Source organism: Phaseolus vulgaris, chromosome 8, assembly GCF_051622355.1.
Source record: "Phaseolus vulgaris cultivar YP4 chromosome 8, ASM5162235v1, whole genome shotgun sequence".
In the NCBI taxonomy this organism is placed as follows: domain Eukaryota; kingdom Viridiplantae; phylum Streptophyta; class Magnoliopsida; order Fabales; family Fabaceae; genus Phaseolus; species Phaseolus vulgaris.
The window spans coordinates 36633985-36649306 of record NC_143505.1 but is presented as its reverse complement, the minus strand read 5'-3'; the positions used below and the strand labels follow the sequence as shown (position 1 = coordinate 36649306).

At 50.8% G+C, this 15322-nt stretch overlaps 1 protein-coding gene across 1 annotated transcript; it reads left to right on the top strand.

Moving 5' to 3' along the window:
- Positions 1-12466: 12466 nt before the first annotated feature.
- On the top strand, positions 12467-13158 carry LOC150025573 (uncharacterized). The gene has a single exon (XM_090294363.1). It carries the CDS (start codon positions 12624-12626, stop codon positions 13011-13013), a length of 390 nt encoding a protein of 129 aa, XP_090150489.1. The 5' UTR covers positions 12467-12623; the 3' UTR covers positions 13014-13158.
- The last annotated feature ends 2164 nt before the right edge of the window (positions 13159-15322 follow it).

Here is a 15322-nt window from a genome sequence, read left to right as displayed (position 1 = left end):
AGATTATGGAGGCGACCGGCGAGACCACAGGGAAGGTGTATGAAAGCCCTACCTCGCCAGTTTCAGTAGAGATCGCACTCCTGAGTTAGCTATGCACTGGGCAGTACCATGCATAGGTAACTTAGCCAAAAAGAGAGTAGAAGCAGCGCCAAGTCAGTGAGCCTCCAGATGATGGCACGTGTACGGTTGGATGCAGGCCACGTGTCCAAGCCTGTAACTGCCAGGAGAGAGAAAACCACCAGGTATATAAGAGTTCCTAACAGATTTTCTAAGGTACGCACGTTCAGTTCATACACTTTACGCTTGCGAGTGACAGAGCTGTTAGTGAGAGAGATTTGCACGGTTCCAGTTCTTAGTATTTGGTGATACCGTCACTGACTTGAGCGTCGGAGTGCGATCGGCCGCAGCAGCGCCGTATCGTTTCTTTGCAGGTTCTTGAGATAGATCCAGAGGAGGAACGGAAGTGAGAAGCGGCGCGCACGTCGATCCTTTGACGAGGCATTCTCCAGCGCTCCGGTCAACAGGCAGGATCATCAGGCGCCCACCGTGGGGCCGTGTAAAACGTGCTCCCATCCACAGCGTGAGTTCGTGGAGGTTTTTGAGGTTTTCTGCGCGGGTTGTGTGCTGGTGCAACCGTCGTTCTTGGTTTCTCTGAGTTTCGTCCGGTGAGGTTTGTGTTTTAAACCGTTTGTTTGGCTTTTCGATCGGTGAATTCGAGTGCTTTCGAGTGGTTGTTTGGTTCGCGGAGAGACGGTGGTTTTTGGTGAAGCTGCGATTTTCTTCGAAGGTTCGCGGGGTTCTTGAAGTTCTTGCGCAGTTTCTTGAATCTTCTCCGATCGGTCGCTAATCTGTTCGTGGTTGAAGTGTTATTTGTTGTATTTCTGGGGTTCGCTGAAGTTGATGAGAGAGATGAGGAGCAATCGTTCCAGTCCCGTGGCTCCCGTCGCAGCTGAAGGCGACGCCACCATGACCATGGCGCAGATGGCAGAAATGATGCGCTCATTGCAGGCTACTGTAGAAGCCTCGCGCGTCGAGCAGGCCAGGATACATGAAGACCTGGTCGCCTCTCGCGCCAGGAACGAGGAGCTCAGCAAAGTAGCTGAAGAGCTACGTCGAGCTCTCCAGGAGCAGCAGGTTCGTTCTTCTGCTGAAGAGGTGGCACCGTCGACGCCGCCTCATGTTTTCCCAATGCCTTTCATTCAGGCGATTACCGATACGCCAATTCCCACGAGCGTGGTCCCGGTTAAAGCTGTTTTTACTGGCGTGGAAGATCCAGAGGCTCATCTGACCACGTTCCACACACAGATGATGCTGTCAGGGGGGTCGGATGCTGTCTATTGTAAGATGTTCGTGAGCACACTCCAGGGAACGGCGATGGAGTGGTTTGTGAGCCTGCCTAATGGCCACATAACTAATTTTCAGCAATTCTCAAAAATCTTTGTCGAGCAGTATATTGTGAACAAGGCACCGCCCAGGGTGTCCTATGACCTGTTTGATATAAGGCAGTACCACGGGGAGTCCCTCAGAGACTACCTCAATCGCTTCGGAGCGCAGATGGTCAGGTCGCCGACCAAGGATGAGGAAATGCTGGTTTATGCCTTCAAGAAGGGTGTGCAGCCAGGGCCATTCTGCGAAGCCTTGATCAGGGCTCATCCAGCGACGTTTGCTGAAGTCAGGCGACTTGCGGTGGCCCACATCGCCGACGAGAGTGAGGTCGCCGAGAAGAGAGGCAGTGTGGCTCCCGTCAGGCCACGCGCCCAGACCAGGATCCAGCCACAGAGGGTGCTGGAAACGGCAGCGGCGGCCAGAAAGGATCAAAGGACTCGCTATCCTTACGATAGGAGAAACAAGGGAAGAAGCCAAGCGCGCCAACCGCCAGCACGCCAACAACCAGCACGCCGGGAATACAATCGCCCGCCTAAGCACAAATTTGTCATGGGACTAGCGGACCTGATCGCTATCCCTAACATATCTGCTAGGTTGAAGGCGCCCGAGAAGGTGGTTGACAAGGTGTTAGGGTCGAAGCCGGATGTCTGGTGCGAGTTCCACCAGTGCTTTGGCCACAACCTGGATTCGTGTTTGTCTTTAGGGTACCAGCTCGACGATCTGGTTAAGAGCGGGTTCCTAAACGACTATCTGCTGGACAGAAGGACCGGAGGAGCGTCGAGTTCCCAGCCGGCAGGGGGAGAAGCCCAGCAACACGAGATGCCCATCCATGGGGAGATCCACACCATTGCAGGGGGTTTCTCAGGTGGTGGATGCACCGCGTCGCAGAGGAAAAAGTACGCGCGATCGGTGATGTCATTAGACATGTTTGAAGATCACTCGCCTGAAGTGGACATTACGTTCACCAAGCAGGATCTTCGGGACGTTGTGCCTCATGACAACGATCCCATTGTTATTTCGTTGATCACGGCGGGGAGGAAGGTCCACCGAGTTCTGGTGGACCAAGGAAGTTCGGCAGACGTGATGTTCTGGCCGACTTTCACGCAGTTGGAGTTGCCCCTTGACCAGCTAAGGCCCTATGGAGGGTGCTTGTATGGGTTCGCTGGCGACCAGGTGGAGGTCAGGGGGTACATCGAGCTGAGAACCACGTTTACCGATGAGGCTGGGTCGAGGACGGAGAAAATCAAGTACCTCATCGTAAACGCCCCTTCAGCATACAACATCCTGCTGGGAAGGCCCACTCTCAACAGGATAGGTGCAATTCCATCGACTCGGCACATGAAGGTGAAGCTGCCGTCCATGGAAGGGGTGGTAATCACGATAAAGTCTGATCAGAAGGAAGCGAAAAAGTGCTATGAAAATAGCCTGAAAAATAAAAGATCAGTGAGCTATGTCACAACCACCCCACCGCCCGGTGTGAAGCCCAGACCGCCGATAATGGAGGAGGCCGCTGGAAGGGACGTAGAGATGGTAGATGCTGAGCTGGGGGAGAGGAATGCTGCCCTGGAGGAGGAAGAGGCGCGGAACCGCCCGGAGGAAGCAAGGGAACTCGGAATCACCAAGGCGGTGATCGCCAGAGAGTCCAGGCCCAAACCCGTCGAGCAGTGGCTCGAGAAGGAGATCGGGGGAAAGGTTTTCAAGCTCGGAAGATCTCTGGAGGCCGATCTCCAGGACCAGATCGCCAAGGTGATTGAACGGCATCTGGACGCGTTTGCCTGGTCTACTTCGGACATGCCCGGGATCGATCCCGACTTCTTGTGCCATCATCTGGCGATGGACAACATGGTGAGACCGGTGCGGCAAAGAAGGAGGAAGTTTAATGAAGAAAGGAGGCAGGCGATCAAGGATGAAACCCAGAAACTCCTCGCTGCAGGCCACATCAGGGAAGTCCAGTACCCTGAGTGGCTGGCAAATGTCGTGCTGGTAAAGAAGAGCAACGGGAAATGGCGCATGTGCGTCGATTTCACCGACCTGAATAAGGCTTGCCCAAAGGATTCGTATCCTTTACCAAGCATCGATGCCCTGGTTGATAGTGCTGCAGGGTGCAAGCTGCTGAGCTTCCTGAACGCCTTCTCGGGCTATAATCAGATCAAGATGCATCCCCTGGATGAAGAAAAGACAGCCTTCATGACGGAGAGGTCGTGCTACTGCTATAGGGTGATGCCGTTCGGGCTGAAGAACGCGGGGGCCACGTACCAGAGGCTGATGGATCGAGTACTTGCACCGATGCTGGGAAGGAACGTGCAAGCTTACGTCGACGACATGGTCGTGACCTCGCAGGTGAAAAGCAAGCACGTTGCAGACTTGGAAGAATTGTTCACGACGATCGCCAAGTTTAAGTTGAAGCTCAACCCGGAGAAATGCATTTTCGGCGTGGAGGCTGGAAAATTTTTGGGTTTTCTATTGACTGAAAGGGGGATAGAGGCCAACCCGGACAAGTGTGCCGCCATCTTGGCAATGAGGAACCCGACTACAGTGAAAGAAGTCCAGCAGCTGACTGGTCGGATGGCGGCCCTATCCCGCTTCGTGTCAGCGAGCGGAGAGAAGGGGCATCCCTACTTCCGGTGTCTGCGGCGCAATAACAAGTTCGCTTGGACGAAAGAGTGCGAGGAAGCTTTCGTCAAGCTGAAGGAATATTTGGCGAGCCCGCCGGTTTTGTGCAAGCCACTGGCGGGAATCCCCCTCAGGTTGTATTTCGCTGTGACTGAGAGGGCGGTGAGTGCGGTGCTCGCCCAAGACCAGGATCAGGCTCAGAAGCCTATTTATTTCGTGAGCAAGGTGTTGCAGGGCCCAGAAACGAGATATCAGGCCCTGGAGAAGGCTGTTTTGGCGGTGGTGTTTTCGGCGAGGAGGTTGCGCCACTATTTCCACAGTTTCACAATACTGGTGATGACTGACCTGCCCATCCAGAAGGTCTTGAAGAAACCTGACGTTGCAGGAAGAATGGTGAAGTGGGCAGTCGAGTTGTCCGAGTTTGACATTAAATATGAGCCTCGAGGACCGATCAAAGGGCAAATCTTTGCAGATTTTGTAGTCGAGCTCTCTTCAGAGGCGACGCGGGTTGAAGGAGATGATTTCCGTTGGGTACTCTCGGTGGATGGATCGTCAAACCAGCAGGGTAGCGGTGCTGGAGTCATATTGGAAGGACCCAACGGCGTGCTGATCGAACAATCGTTGAGATTCGCCTTCAAGGCCAGCAACAATCAAGCAGAGTATGAGGCGCTGATCGCCGGGATTCTGCTAGCTAAAGAGATGGGAGCCAGAGTGTTGATGGCTAAGAGTGACTCGCTGCTAGTCACAGGGCAAGTAACAGGCGAGTTCCAGGCTAAAGATCCACAAATGGCGGCTTACTTGGCGTATGTGCAGGAATTGAAGAGTTCCTTTGCCTCTTTTGAAGTGGTGCATGTGCCCCGAGAGCAGAATGCCCGAGCTGACTTGCTTGCTAAGCTCGCCAGCTCAGGCAAGGGGGGTAGGCAGAGCACGGTGATTCAAGAAACTTTGAAGACGCCGAGGGCATTTGTAGCAGATCACCTGGTCCTTCAGATAAGCAGGTCGACGGAGAGAGCAGCGAGAAGCCATAGGTCTTTGACACAAGAAACTCTGAGATCGCCAAGGATTAGAGCATGTCGAGGAGAGAAGGTGGACGTGATGCAGGTCTGCGCCACCCATGAGCCAGACACGTGGATAACACAGTACAAGCGGTGCCTGGCGGATGGCCTCCTCCCGCTAGATCCAACAGAAGCTAGGAAGGTAAAGAAAAATTCCAGCAAGTATACATTGATTGATGGCGATCTGTACAGGTTTGGATTCACTCACCCACTCCTGGAATGTATACACGGCGAGAAGTGCACAAGAGTTATGGCAGAGCTCCACGAAGGAATATGTGGAAGTCATGTCGGGGGTCGAGCTCTGGCCGCCAGGACTCTCCGTGCAGGCTACTACTGGCCATCCATGAGAGAAGATTGCAAGAAGTATGCCCAGTGCTGCAAACAATGCCAGCAGCACGCCGATTGGCACAAGGCACCTCCCGAGGAGTTGAAGTCGATCTACAGCCCTTGGCCGTTTCATACTTGGGGAATCGACATCCTGGGGCCTTTTCCCCTGGCGATCAGGCAGATGAAGTACTTGGTGGTGGCGATTGAGTATTTCACCAAGTGGATTGAAGCAGAACCAGTGGCCCAGATCACCGCGCACAAGATCAAAGGCTTCGTATGGAAGAATATTGTGTGCCGGTTTGGAGTGCCTAAGCGCCTGGTATCAGATAATGGGACTCAGTTTGCGAGCCACCTGTTGAAGAAGCTTTGCGAAGGGGTCGGAATTCAGCAAGTGTTTGCATCCGTCGAGCACCCTCAGACTAATGGCCAGGTGGAATCGGCTAACCGGGTATTGCTGAGAGGTTTGAAGAGAAGGCTCGAGAAAGCCAAGGGAAGTTGGGCTGAGGAGGTACCCCGAATAGTTTGGGCATACCACACCACCGAGCAGTCAGGAACCCATGAGACCCCGTTTAGCTTGGTCTATGGGTGTGATGCCATGATTCCAGTCGAGATTCAGGAGAGCTCGCCGAGATTCCAGAACTTTGTGGAGGAAGACTCGAATGAAGAGAGAAGGCTGAACCTGGATCTGCTGGATGAAGTCAGGGAGGAGGCAAGGCTGAAGGCTGAGGCGGTGAAGAGAAGGGTCGAGCGAAGGTACAACTCAAAGGTGATGCCAAGGCAGTTTAGAGAAGGCAATCTGGTGATGAGAAAGGCCCACCAGTACGAGATGGAGAACAAGCTATCACCCAAGTGGACTGGACCGTTCAGAATCACCGAGGCACTCGGGAACGGAGCCTATCGCTTGGAGACGTTGGAGGGGGGGCGATTCCTCGTACCTGGAACGCCACACACCTGAAGTTGTACTATAGCTAAGAGCTTTGTAAGTAAAGACAAACACAAATATTACATTGCAATGTCTCTGTAAAAACAGTTTAAAGGGGGCACTCTTTTTTCCCTGAGGAGGGTTTTTAATGAGGCCACCCAATGAAAGAAGAGTTTTCGAAGTATAAGGTGTTTTCAGATTGCATATGTGTTATTTCCAAAAGTTTCGAAGAAAGACCTTGTCATTTGTACATGATTTAAGGCACGAAAGGATATGTCGCATGTTTTCTAAAGTTTTAAAGTCCTCATCGTTTTTTCGGCGATTGGAGGCACCAGTTAAGTTTTAAAGTCCTCATCGTTTTTCGGCGATTAGAGGCACCAGTTAAGTTTTTAGAGTCCTCATCGTTTTTCGGCGATCGGAGGCACCAAATGGAAGACCTCAACGCCCTCGCGCGTTTTGAGGCAAGTTAAAGACCTCCTCGCCGTTGAGCGAGTGCAGGCGAGAAAGAGAAAAAGTCCTCCGTGTTTCTGGGAGCGAGAAGATGTAACTCCCGGGGCAACGTAGAGGCAAGTTAAAGACCTCCTCGCCGTTGAGCGAGTGCAGGCGAGAAAGAGAAAAAGTCCTCCGTGTTTCTGGGAGCGAGAAGATGTAACTCCCGGGGCAACGTAGAGGCAAGTTAAAGACCTCCTCGCCGTTGAGCGGGCGCAGGCAAGAAAGGTCCTCAGTGCATCCAGGGTGGAGGAGATGTACGCCCTGGGCAAGTTGAGGCACCGGATAAAGTCCTTGTCGCCGTTGTGCGAACTAAGGCCCATCGAAGACCTCCTCGCCGTCGAGCGAGTGCAGGCGTGAGAAAGAAAAGGTCCTCAGTGCATCCAGGGGGGAGGAGATGTACACCCTGGGCAAGTTGAGGCATCTGGCAAAGTCCTTCTCGCCGTCGGGCGAGTTAAGGCCGTTTAAAGTCCTTCTCGCCGATGAGCGAGTTCAGGCGAGTTAACAGATCTTCTCGCCTGTGCACGAGTATAGGCGAGATGAAACCCTTCTCGTCGTGGACGAGTTCAGGTACGGCGAAGAGCGCGGAAGAAGCTTGAAGGGTGGCTAAGGTAGGTTTGAAGAGAACGCCTGACCAGCCAGTCTTTAGCTCTGAGGTTCAGGGGAGGTAAAGGAAGGTCCCAAAGGGCGTTTCTGCCTCAGATAGAGAAATGACTGCCAAAGCCTGAGGCTAAGGAAAGCTGGTGTTGCCAAGAGGTCTAGGTGATCGCGAAAGTTCAAACACGGCGAGAAGGTTGAAAGACTTGTTTGATAAAGCAGGATGGGCGGGACGTTGTTTGAACCAATGATTGAGTTACAGTTCATTGCTTGGAACTTTTCTTACGATCAGGTTAGTGCCTCAGGGGCACAAGTTGTTTAAAGCGGTTATTACTTAAGTTCGAATTGGCTCGAAGCAGTTACGCCAAAGGTCATGTTTGCGAATTCGTTAAGTTAAATGCAGCAGAGTTAACATATAAAGAAAGTAAAGCGCCCAAGAGAAGTCAGAAGACATATCCAAATTTTACTATTGAAGTAAATGGCTGTTTAAAATATATGTGCAAGAGTTTTTACAAGATAAAATACAAGTGAATTCATAAAGAGGCAGATGGGGTAGAGTTGGTTGAGCCTTCGGCGGGAACGACTTTCCCATCTACCACTTCGTTGTCCAACGACACCATGCTAAGGTCAAGATCAGGGAAGAGGCATGCAAACTGCTCTCGAGCGGCATCAAACCCAGCAACCAGAATCTGAGCAGAGCTTAGCTTAAGTTCTTCGATTTGCTTTTGAAATCCTTCAACTTGCTGCTTAAGCTCCTTGTTCTGCTGCTCCAGCTCTTCGACCTGTTTTTGGAGTTGTTTGTTGGTCTCTTGAGCTTGGAGAAGGTCGTCAGCCACCTTCTTGGATTCTGTTTGAGCCTGGGCCAACTCGGCAACCATCTTCACCTTCTCTTTGCTTGCCTCGGAGAGATCGGCCATGGCGTCGTCTCTTGCCTTCTCTACTTGCCCAAGTAGCTTCTCGCGGTCGATCGACCTCTGCTCCAGCTTCTGTACCTTGTCGGCATTGGCTTGAATTTGAGCCTCCAGGTTGCTCGCCTTGGTACGCAGAGGCACGATTCTGCTCTCAAGCTCGACTTTTTCTTGGGCAAGTTCGTGAACTTTGCGGCGAAGGTCAACAGCTTCCTTGCGCGCAAGCCTGAGCTCGGTGTTTAGGGCATCCTCTACTCGAGAATGTTCCATTTCCGCGAGCGTCAGGCTGAATGACACCTTCTCCACCTCGACCTTCATTGTGCTGTTCTCGGTCTTGAGGTTGCAGATGTCATCCTGTAGCCGCCTGGTGGAGCTCTCCACAGCTCTTGTTATGATGGATGGGATATCGTCTGCAATAGTTTTGAGTTTCGCAGTCAGAGGTTCCCACATCCTCGTCACCTCAAGGGAAAGATTCGCAGCTTGGAGAGGCGCCAGGGGAGCTTGTTGAGGGTTCTCGTCGCCGCCTTCCTTAGCAATATTTTCGGTGTTTGCTTCTTGGCGCGGCGACGCAATCGGGGACTCGGTGATTAGGATTGGAGAGGTGTGAGCGACCTCATCCCCGATTGGAATGACTCCTGCAGCTGAGGTGTTGGAAGGAGGGCCCCCTCCTGCTGATATATGTGGAGTAGAGGCGCTCGGGGGGTCCTCTAAGAAGTTTGGCTCTTGGGCCTCAGTTGCAGGTGGCGCAGTGGCCAATGGGACTGCTTGGACTGGTGGTGAAGGGGCTCTTGGCGTTGGCGATGAGGGAGGAGGGGCAGGTGTTGACGGTGGTGTTGAAGCTGGAAGAGGGGGTGGGGCAGGTGGAGAAGGTGGTGCCACCCTCTTCCTTTTTGTGACAAGACCGTCCTCCGTGACCTCGTCGTCCTCTTCCTCATCCTCTTGGACAACTTGGGGGGCTTTCCGTTTTGGCCTCTTAAGGACCAGTTTCTTGCGTTGGGCGGGCGCCTTAGGCGGTGATCGCCCCTGGATAATGGCCTTCTCGACCGCCGAGTTGGGAACCGTCTGGGAGCCGGTCGCCAACCCGTGGTTGCGAGCGAGCGCCTTTAAATCGGCGAGCATGTTCTTACCCAACATGGTGTCTGCATGAAAAGAAAGTGCATATGTTAGCTCAAAGGAGAAAGGGGCAAGTACACAAGACAAGAAGACAGCAAAGCAGGTATGTGCAGAAAAGATAAAACCAAAGTCTTGTGTGTATTGCACAAGACGCCCAGAAACAATATCAGAAGCAATGTGAAGACAAAGGTGTAGCGTCCTAACCTATTTGGAATTCCAACTGGTCCTCAAAGAACTCGAAGGAAATCAGGGTGGGGGTCAAGAATGTTATGTGGGCATCCGCCACCCTCTTCCAGAAGAGACAAAGGTCTCTGTCCAAAGCTCCCATGCTATCAGGACTTCTGGGCCTCCTGAAGCAGCTCTTGGACTCTTTTTTCCCCTTATCCACCCAGTACAAGGGGAAACCGTCGAGAAGGGAAGGGTCTTTGTCGTTTGCACGGACCTGGATGAACTTCCCCTTCCAATCCTTGTACGATTGCTGGAAGATGGTGAAGATGGATCTCCCAGCAATAGCGTTCAGACTGACCCACAGGCGATCGCCTGGGTGTTTGGCCTCAAACAGAAACAAAAATACGTCCACTGACGCAGGCAACCCCAGGTGGGCACATGTTACCTCAAAAGCTCGGACGAACGCCCAGCTGTTGGGGTGAAGCTGGGCGGCAGCAATATTGAGCTCGGTTAAGAGTTCCCTCTCAAATCGAGTGAGAGGGAACCTGAGTTTAACTTTCTTGAAAAGAGTGGTGTAGACGAAGCAGAAGGGCCCGTCGGCGCTCACTTTGTCATCTACACACACTGGCAGGGTGGTCGGGCAAGGCAGCACCATCATTCTCTCATCGTGCTCCTTGTGGAATGATTGGTAGGCCTCGTCCCCATTGGTCAATCGCAGAACCGCTCCCGCGGTGTTCACCGACGACATTTCCTTTAAGAGGGTCGAGTTAGCCCATGGGTATAACGTCTTGAAGTCTGGCAGTGGGGTGGGGGCTCCTCCAGCGATTGGTGGAGTCGCCTGGGTCAGAGTGGTTTGAGAAGGCGCGGGCCTCACAGCCTGCGAAGAGGGGGCACCACGAACTTGCGTAGAGTCGTGTGCTTGAGAAGGAGGGTTTCGCGCTGACGGAGGGGGGTTCGGGGTGATCTTCGTGCGAGTCATGATAGCAACTGCAAACGAAGGAGGAAGGAAAAATGATCAGGAGGGTTACGAAGGCTGACTCAATCATGAATGGAAGGTGAAAGACGAACGAATGTGAGTTCGTTGCGACAATCGGCAAAGCCCTAAGTCACGAAGAAGGAGAAATGGAAAACAGCCCACAACGTATGCACCAGACAGTTATAGGATGATGCAAATCGGTGAAAATGCGAGAAAACACAGCAGATGAGAGAAAGTAGTTACCTTTCGATGATCGGGAGAATATTAAGGGGAGTTGGTGATCTAGAGCGTCGAGGAACGTCGAGAGCTTTCGCAGAAGAGAGGGAGAGTGTATTCAAGTGTGAAGAAAGTGATGGAACAGTAGGAGCGTAAGGGGTTTAAGGGTTTTCGAACGGTTTTGGGAAGCGCTAATGGCAGATGAAGATGGCCGTTGATGAAAGCCACGTGTTGAAGGATGTGCGAAGAGTTTGGTGGAGCGTCAGAGCAGCAGAAAGTACTACCGCTTGGAATTCTGCGCCCATGCCACGTAGACCGGTGTTAACGAAGGCTTCTTCAGTCTTTTCGCTAGACAGGTCTTCGCTTAAGACTGGGGGGCTTGTGTACCGCCCTGGAGGTCGGATGCGATGACGTGGCATCCTATTACAGCGTAAGCGTGTTGACAAGGCGCCAGGTTGACAGTTGGGAAGGAAGTCGGGGGGCACGTGTAGTCGCCGATAGTTAAGTTGGCGTGTTCCGATCTCTAGCTCACCAACGATAGGCGATCGCCAGGTTGAGGACGAAGTCGCCAGATGCAGACTCAGGCGACCAGGCAGTCGGAGATCGCCAGAACAAGCACATCGCCGAAGTTAAAGGAGAAGCAGATTATGGAGGCGGCCGGCGAGACCACAGGGAAGGTGTATGAAAGCCCTACCTCGCCAGTTTCAGTAGAGATCGCACTCCTGAGTTACCTATGCACTGGGCAGTACCATGCATAGGTAACTTAGCCAAAAAGAGAGTAGAAGCAGCGCCAAGTCAGTGAGCCTCCAGATGATGGCACGTGTACGGTTGGATGCAGGCCACGTGTCCAAGCCTGTAACTGCCAGGAGAGAGAAAACCACCAGGTATATAAGAGTTCCTAACAGATTTTCTAAGGTACGCACGTTCAGTTCATACATTTTACGCTTGCGAGTGACAGAGCTGTTAGTGAGAGAGATTTGCACGGTTCCAGTTCTTAGTATTTGGTGATACCGTCACTGACTTGAGCGCCGGAGTGCGATCGGCCGCAGCGGCGCCGTATCGTTTCTTTGCAGGTTCTTGAGATAGATCCAGAGGAGGAACGGAAGTGAGAAGCGGCGCGCACGTCGATCCTTTGACGAGGCATTCTCCAGCGCTCCGGTCAACAGGCAGGATCAGTTATTATAATCCCTTTTAATAAATCCCTCTTAAAATTAATAAAATATGGTAGTGTTTTAGTAGAGGTTATTATAATCTCTTTTAATAAATCCCTCCTAAAATTAATAATGTTTTGGTGACGTTACTTTTTCTAACAATAATAGATTGACATCTTAGTTAATATTTAGATTTATTTAACAATTAAATATATTATTATTTTATTTTAATATTTTGTATTAATTGTTATTAAGAAAATATAATATTTTATTAATAAAAGATGTTGTAAAGGGAAGTAAGAAAAAAAAAACTAATATTAAAAAAAATCTATTTTTTTTACAGAATGACGACTTAAAGGAAACCCATTTTAAACTATTTTCATTCCCCATTATCTTTTTCTAGCAATCGAAACATTATATAACAAAGAGGAGCTTCTTAACTGTATATGTGAATAATTGAACAGGGAAATGGAGACATTTATTGCACAATAAAATATAGGTACACTCACCAACGGTCTCACATACCATTTAATGCACTCAACATTTTTTCTAGACGCACCTTAGTTCGCCTGGCCAGTTTCAATCCTGTCATATCTCAGATTCACATTAGAAAACCAACTACTCACAAAACCATATCCTCGAAGGAATAAACACGCTACTACTACCACATCTCTGTCATCATTTCCTTTCGTTCTTGTACAAATGAATTGTTTTAGTCCTAAAAACTCCACCATGTCTTCCCTCCAAATGGTTAGTCTTAGCAAACGTGGTTACGAAAAGCTCAGACATGAAAAAGGGTGGGATGATGAAAGAGACAGAGTGAGTGAGAAGCGAAGGAGCAGGTTCAGGTTCAAAAGGGTTCCCATTAGGAGAAGGTTCAGGCTCAAAATCTCAAGCTTGAGAAAACTGTGGAGAAAAAGAGCTAGGCTGGTTTCCTCCGTCAGAATTTCATACGCCAAAGTGATGAAAAGATTCAAGGATGGGCAAGTCCATTTTGGTGAACTTTTTGCTGGGAACTACTTGTTCATGCATGTCAATCCTACATCGCTAAAGTGCCTTCAAAGGGATTTCTCCCTTCAAAAAATTGCCTAGATCTTTATAATTAAATTGGTTTGTATAACACCAATTTATTTTTTATATGTTCTTGTCTTTTCGCTTTATGTTATTATTATTATTATTTGGTGACTTCTGTCTTCAATCTGTTAAATATATTGAAGGGAAATGTTGGATCTGGGAAGAGCAAGTTATTAAACAATTAGCCTTGTATAATCCTTATTACAGCGAATTTATGTATATATATTTGAAAAGTTTATATATTGTACCGCCCTGGTAGTCGGAAGTGATGACGTGGCATCAGGATATTGTATAGGCGTGTTGATGGGATGCCTGGTTGGCAGAAGGGAAGGAAGTCGGGGGGTTCGTGTAGTCGCCAGTTATTAAGTTGGCGTGCTCCGATCTCTAGCACACCAGAACCGGCGGTCACCGGGTTAAAGAAGAAGTCGCCAGATGTAAACCCAGGCGACCAAGTGATTAGAGATCGCCGAAACAAGCACATCGCCGAAGATAAAGGCAGATAGACATTTCCCAGCTGGCCAGAGGATGAGGTCGGGGGACAGCTTGCTTGAGCATACACAGTGAAACAGGTGGTGCAGATCATGAAGGCGAGACCATAGGGAAGGTGTGTACGAAGGCACCCTAACTCGCCAATCCAGAAGAGATCGCGCTCCAAGACAACTATGCACTGAGTAGTATCATGCATAAGTAACTTAGCCAAAGGAGAATCAGAAGTAGCGCCCAAGTCAAGGAGGCTCCAGATGATGGCACGTGTACAGCTGGATGCGAGCCACGTGTCCAGATGTGTAACTGCCAGGAGAGAGAAAGTGTCCAGGTATATAAGAGTTTCCCAACGAACTTTTGAGGTACGTGCGTTCAGATTGTCTTCTTTACGCTTGCGAGTTCTTGAGTATACTGAGAGAGAACTGGTTCACGGTTCCTTGAGAGAGTTCTTGAGTTTCACTCTTAGTAATTGGTGGTTCAGTCACTGACTTGGGCGTTGGAGTGCGATCGGCCGCAGCGGCGCCGTTCTGTTCTTTTGCAGGTTCTTGAGGTGGATCGCGGCGAAGGACGGAGGCAAACACGGCGCATACGTCGATCCAAGTTTGACATGCCAAAGCTCCAGCGTTTTGGTCAACAGGCAGGATCATCAGGCGCCCACCGTGGGGCCGTGTAAAACCTGTTCCCATCCACAACGTGAGTTCTTAGAGGTTTTTGCAGTTTTCTGTGTGGTTGTGTGCTGGTGCAACCATTGTTCGCTGTTCATCTAGGTTCTGTTCAGTAATTTCGCGTTTTCCACCGTTCGTTTGGGTTTTTGTTCGGTGAGGTGAAGTTTTCTGCTGCTTACGTGAGATTTGTTCGGTGAGATCTGAGTTCTTTGGCTCGTTTGGTTTTTCGTGGAGGAAGTGCTGGTTTTTGGTGGAGTCGCGGTTTTCTGTGGAGGTTTTCTGTGTTCTTGAGGTTTCTTTCGAAGTTTCGCGAAGTTCTGACCGATTGATCGCTGAATCGATCGTCGCTGAAGGAGGTGTTGTTCATTGCACTCTGTGATTTGCCAAGTTTTCATGAGAAAAATGAGAAGCAACCGTTCAAGTCCAGTTGCGCCCGTTGCTGCTGAAGGCGCCAGCACCATGACTATGGCGCAGATGGTGGAAATCATGCGTTCGTTGCAGGCGAATGTGGAAGCCTCGCGTATAGAGCAGGCGAGAATGCATGAGGACCTGGTCGCCTCTCGGGCCAGGAATGATGAGCTTAGCAAAGTGACTGAAGAGTTGCATCAAGCTCTTCAGGAGCAGCGAGGACGCCCAGTCGCTGAAGAGGTCGCGCCGTCAACGCCGCCTCGTGTTTTTCCTATGCCTTTCGCTCAGGCGATTACCGACACGCCCATCCCTGCGAGTGTGGTACCTGTGAAGGCTGTTTTCACCGGCGTGGAGGATCCTGACGCACATCTCACCACGTTCCATACGCAGATGATGCTGTCAGGAGGATCAGACGCCGTGTACTGCAAGATGTTTGTGAGCACACTCTAGGGAACGGCGCTGGAATGGTTTGTGAGCCTGCCTACAGGTCACATAACCAACTTCCAACAGTTTTCGAAAAATCTTCGTCGAGCAGTACATCGTGAACAAGGCACCGCCCAGGGTGTCTTATGATTTGTTCGATATAAGGCAGTATCAGGGAGAGTCTTTCAGGGACTACCTGAATCGTTTTGGGGCGCAGATGGTCCGCTCGCCAGCCAAAGATGAAGAGATGCTGGTCTACGCATTCAAGAAGGGCGTGCTGCCGGGACCATTCTGCGAGGCATTGATCAGGGCTCACCCTGCCACGTTTGCTGAGGTCAGGCGACTTGC